Genomic DNA, 6000 nt, shown 5'->3' with positions numbered 1-6000 from the left:
TATTTATTATTTATGACGCCAAGGCGCCCTGGGTTTTGTTATTGTTTATTTATATTTATTTATGACGGCGTAGCCGTGTGTTTTTAGTTTGTGTAGTCGCGTGGATGGGAAGCCCTATCCATAGCAGTTAAATTAATAAACTCGTGCAGATTGTGGCCAGTTAAACCCCTTGGCCACAATATAAAAGCCTGCAGCTCGCTGTACTCGGGGTGGGTGTAAGAGGAGCGAGAGTGGAGAGAGCGAGGAGAGAAAAACTAAACTAAAAAAAGATACAGGAACAGTGAAGGCTACAGCCCAGCCTGACCTGTATTATTTATTATTTTGTGTTTGAGATTTGTTTCTGTTTGAACCTTTTATTTTGCTCTGTGACCACAGTTTCTTTTTGTTTAAACCTTTGATTTATTTTTGTATTTAAATAAAACGGCGGCGCCGCGTCTTTCTTTTGCAACTGCAGTACTTGGTGTCAGTATTTTTCCCGTCCCTGCATCTGTCCTGCCGTCACTGCCCAGCCCACCCTGTCACAGGCTCATACATTGACAATTTGTAAAAAAAAAAAAAAAAAAAGTTAGATTTGTTTTCACCAAATAATCTGTTGTGTCAAATTGTAAATAACGTAAACTATTTTGTTTTAGGCTTCTTTAATAACCGTACAAACATTTCCAAAATATGAATATATATTTATTTTTATTTTATAATTCTGTACATATATTTGACTCATTAATTAAAGCTTTGTGGAAAGGGCCCTATCATTCATATTTTCACTGGTTTCACAAAACATAAAATTATACTACATGGACAATGCTGTGAAAAAAAGAGCAACATTTAACAATTAATGGTAAATGAAAAAATTAAAAAAATAAAAATTATTGTTACAAAAAAAACCGAGGTTATCACAAAATGGATAAAATGACATGGATAAAACTATAACCTTGACCACAATTAAAACTAAAATGAATTGAATAAATCACTCTTCTTCATGGAGCAAAAAAGGTGATAACCATACAGGAATTTTTTAAGTAGAATCCCAGATAATGATCAATCATGAACTGGCTGCAGAGAAGTGAATAGTACACTTGGAAAGAAATTATGGTTAATGCTACACATTTTCAAAAAAATATTTGAATTTGTAACATTCACCAACAACTTGGATACAGTAGCTAGTCCCACCAGTTACACAGCAATCTCAGTTTATCCATATGAATCCAATTAAACATAATTGTTATGTATTAACAGTCAAACATGTGGAGAGTTAATATTGCTACTCGCAGCCAATCCCGTTTCAACCGAACAAAGAGCAAGAAAGAACCCAATGGTAAGATTCACATTGAGACTGATGTGTAAAACTTTTATTTTGATTTTTTAAATTTCAATAATTACTGTATTATTTGGAACATTTGCTGTACCCCCCAACTCTTACGCCCAAGGTTGAGAACCTAAGTCGTTGTTTTCTTAAGATGTGGTAGGAAATTATAACATACCCTATTTATTATTATTATAATTTAGCAGACACCTTTATCCAAGTTCACTTACAGAGAGTAGGGTGTGTGTAGTCACTTTCAACATCTCGCCCGAGCTCAGGGTCACACAGTGAGTCAGTGAGTGAGCTGGGATTTGAACCGGGGACCTCCTGGTTACAAGCGCTGTTCTTTAACCACTGGACCACACAGCCTCCTACCCTAACTACTCATCCGAGATATACTGTATATACAGTTGTAGTCAAAAGTTTACATACCCCAATGGAAATGTATCATTTCTAGAAATTTCTTAAAAACAAATAATTATAGGAAAACTCTTTTGTAGCAAAAGTTTTGCTTTTGTGGATGAGTTAAAGTTACGAGAAATAGATGTCTACAATTATTTATTTCATAATTTTTTTTGCAGAACTCCGAAAATGCTAATTCAAAAGTATTCATACGCTGACAAGGAAAATTAAATTTATAGCTAGCTGAGGCACATTTAGCTATAATAACCTCTTTTAAACGATTAGGATATTTGTCAATGAGCTTTTGGCAAAATTGTTCCAGTTCATTCAAATTCCGAGGACTTATCTTGTGCACAGCCTTCTTCAACTCATACCAAAGATTTTCAATCAGATTTAGATCTGGACTTGACTCGACCATTCCAGAACCTTGATTTTATTCGTCTTTGACCATTCTGAAGTAGATTTTGATGTGTGCTTTGGATCGTTGCTGTGTTGGAAACCAGGTTTTGTAGAGGAAGGTTTCAGATGATTGGCCAATATCTTTTGGTATGTTATGAAATCCATTTTACCATGTAGTGGAACTAAATTTCCTGTGCCATTAAAGGAAAAACAGCCCCATAATAGGATAATACCATCTCCATGCTTGACAGTAGGTATGGTGTTCTTTTCTTTGTACACCTCACCAGACTTACTCCAAACGTAACGACTATCAGCGTGACCAAATAGCTTGATTTTTGTTTCATCACTCCATAAAACCTTTGACCAGAACTCATATCCATTATTCAAATGACATTTTGTAAACTTAAAACGATTGTCCTTGTGATGTTTTCCTAAGAGTGGCTTTTTCCTTGGCCTGCGACCATTGAGACCTTCACTATGCAATAGTCGACCTATGGTTGAAATGGAAACTTGCAACCTATTCACTTTGAATATCTTTGGCAGTCAATCTCGGATTGTTATTAACCTTCCTCACATACTTCTACTTGTTCTTGGTGAAAGAACCTTCTTTCTTCCAGTCCGAGGGAGCGTTGTGACAGTACCATGAGTCTTGTGCTTGATAATAGAAACAATAGTTGAAATTGGGATAATCAAATGATCTTGTATCCTTCTCCAGTTTTATGACAATTTCTTCCTAAGGTCCTCAGATAGCTCTTTACTTTTTTCCATATTGACTTATTGTAATGACAGCAATCATCCTATGCCTAACCCTTTCATGCTCTCGAAGAATGTTCACCTACAATCCAGCATTTTCTATTCTTCTAGAATTAGGTTCTGCATTATCATATTGAAATTTCTAGCACCTTGTAGACAATATCATAGCATCAAAGGGTATGAATACTTTTGAATTAGCATTGTTGAAGTTTTGCACTAAAAAAATGCTGAAATAAATAAGTGTAGACATCTAACTTTTTTTCATCCACAAAAGCAAAACTCTTGCTACAAAAGATTTTTGCAATAAATAAAATATGCATCTTGATTCAGCACACTCCACTCCACTCCCCTCCGCTCCCCAACATAAGAAATGGCAGGTGTCCCGTTTTTGTATTTTGAAGATTAACTGGCAGGATATAGTTGGCTACTCAACATACCCAAATATTCGTATGTAGGCCTACTTGTATTAAAAATAGCCACATCTTGTCACTCTAATGTAGCATGTTTCACTTGCCACAAGGTTGGCAACTTTAGTTTCGCTTTTGAATTAATTCATAGTAGGAACAGGAGCCAAGGGTGATTCCAATCTACAATCCACTCCGCAGCCACAACCAATAGTGTTGCAAAAAACATTTTGGCAACTGTGTCCAGGGCGTCTCTTTTTCTGTACCCCCGTCGGCCTCATCCTCCTTCTCCAGCCGTACTGTGGTGTGTGTGTGTGAGTGAGAGAGAGAGAGAGAGAGAGACAGAGACAGAGACGGGTGAGCGCTGGCTGGCTGTGACGTCACTGCCCGGGGTTTCCACACTCCAGTTCGGTTGAGTGTGAGCTCGACGGCGTCATGGCGGAGGCCGGCAGATAGGATTCGTAAATGATCTCCATACAATCAACAACCTTTTGATTACCAAAAAAACACATTTTTTTAGTACAGAAAGGAAACCTAAAAACTCAGGCTGATTGATTGCTTTGAGTGAAGCAACGAGGGGGGAGCTTGGGTCACAGAACAGATTCCAAACAGCCGAATCGAGAGAAGAAGCTCACAACGGGACCTGGCAAAGAAAATAATTTTGTGTTACAAAAAAAAAGGACCCAAGACGCCGGACGGAGAGTCAGGCAGACGACTCTTTGGAGGTACAAAAAGCAAAGCGGGACAGAGAGAATTACCAAAAGAACAGCCGGTCTGATTGAAACCAGGAACACTATAATCTCAATCCTTCTTAAAGCGAAAGGAGTTACTTAACATTACTACAGCACTAGAATTTCACGGATGGGAGGAATGGGTTCTAGTAGTAAACGCGTGATGTGCAAATATTTGGAGAATATCGGAAGGGATTAAAGTATCGAGGAAAAGAAAAGGCTGGCGGTTCAGGAAATCAATTATTAGTCACCCACAAATCAAGATATATAATTATGTAGTGTGTTTTTTGTAAGGGGGAAACATTGAGGAAATCAGTCCAAAAGGAAAAAAAAAAGCTCTATTGTAGAAAGTGCTGCAATTATTACTATTTATAATTAGCTAAAAACTAATTGTTTTCTTATTTTTAAGCGGTATTTTAAAAACGAATACAAAAATATCAATTCTGCTGTGCAGCTCTTTCACTTGCACAGTGTGGTTTTTATTTTTTTCGTGGTTTTGCTGCGCAGCTCTTCACTCACACAAGCGCGAGGAGAAGAGCGGCAGGCTGCCTGGAGGCTGGAGGCAGAGACGCTCCAGCGGGGATCTTTGTTCAGGAGAGGCCGGCTGAAACTCAAGCACGCTGCAGGCCTCGAATCGGGGCCTTTGCGGTTTAAAAATGCTATATTATATTTAAGATTTTGAGATGGAGGTTAGACTGGCCCTGAATTTATTACGCGTTTTGGGTTGTTTTAGGTCAGTTGGGTCTAGGTTGATGTGGATTGGTTTTATTTTGCCTCTTAATGTATTTGACTTTATTGGAATATTTCTTAAAACTAGGATGGATGGGAAACAATACAGAAGCAATATTATTATTGTGCACCAGACGAGCGTGTTTGTAAAGTAAAGACTTGCGTGTTATTATAGGGGCTAAGTAGCAGTCTTGGGTCAGGGAGCCATGCTGGATTTTATAAGGAAATAAGGAAAAGTAAGGACAAAGACTGGGGAATGCGCTGGTACTGTTTTTCTACTGCAGTTGTTCAAACCCGAGAGATAATATTGTTTTTCAGTAACGTTGTAGTTGTGTTTTTTTTAGTTTAAGAGACCACGATAAGTGGTGTAACATACCCAGATGTGCATACAGCTATAAGATGGGTAATGTATTGACGAAAGGCATAAGGGACATACACTGTAGTATATTGAAAACAAAATAATTATCTTGACACAGTATATCCATTCATAATTCAAGCGCAATTGTGAAAATGACACGCATTCCAAAATAGGGCATCACAAGAAGGCATCTGACGTTTTGAGAAAGTAGTCCTCATGTGTTGCTGTCTCAAAATATCCTTAATCTTTTTTTTGCCTTAGTGACTGAAAAACAGAAAAAATGCCCTTAATTGAACAAGTGCACAACGTGTGTGTTGACAGCTACAATCATTGTATGTTCCCGTGAGTGGTACTCACAGTAGACTGTAAACAAACTGTTGAGTTAAGCAAACTACAACTTTATGGCTCATCAATAAAGAAAAGTAAGTTGACCTAGCAAATGTCCCCAATATATTGACTAAGTTGTAAAATTCTCTTTATAGATAATCAGATACTCCTGGAGGGTTGCTGAAAGAACAGAAAATCAGTGTCGTTTGCAGTGATCTGGACTTGCTTTTTAAACTTTTGTATTGCTTCTGACAAGGAAGAATTTTAACACACAATTGTGGTAACTGTAAAATGGATGGACGCAGTGACCAGGAAAGTGTGAGCAACAGCAGTGGGGAATCAAGGTAAGACTTCTATTTTTACCTTCCGTTTAGTTTTAAAACTGAACTTTATGCATATTGAAGGTATGTAATGTTGCCTGTTTGCCATACCTGGTGATCAGATGGCTGATAGGGAAAGCACTGATATTATGGCCAGTCATGGGTTAAAACCATGCTCTGTAGTTGGTCAGCTTAACACAGTTTGTTTCAAGGAATAGGTGGCATGGTATTTCAGCTGGTTGTATTCAGTTGTGATGCCATTACCCAGTTTAGTATT

The 6000-nt window shown here is 37.8% G+C and overlaps 1 protein-coding gene across 5 annotated transcripts in view; it reads left to right on the top strand.

Annotated features, from left to right (window-relative positions):
* The first annotated feature begins 3506 nt into the window (after positions 1-3506).
* Positions 3507-6000, top strand: part of LOC117409213 (chromodomain-helicase-DNA-binding protein 1) — a 31033-nt gene continuing 28539 nt past the window's right edge. For 2 of the 5 annotated variants that reach the window (XM_034014878.3, XM_034014876.3), the window contains exons 1-2: positions 3508-3983; positions 5559-5747. In XM_034014878.3, the coding sequence (XP_033870769.3) occupies positions 5695-5747 (53 nt within the window). In that variant the 5' untranslated portion in view covers positions 3508-3983; positions 5559-5694. The other 3 variants (XM_034014875.3, XM_034014879.3, XM_059022784.1) reach the window with 3 other exon arrangements.

The sequence above is a fragment of the Acipenser ruthenus genome, chromosome 1, assembly GCF_902713425.1.
Source record: "Acipenser ruthenus chromosome 1, fAciRut3.2 maternal haplotype, whole genome shotgun sequence".
In the NCBI taxonomy this organism is placed as follows: Eukaryota; Metazoa; Chordata; class Actinopteri; order Acipenseriformes; family Acipenseridae; genus Acipenser; species Acipenser ruthenus.
Note: the sequence above shows the minus strand (reverse complement) of the source record. Positions and strands in the feature narration are given on the sequence as shown.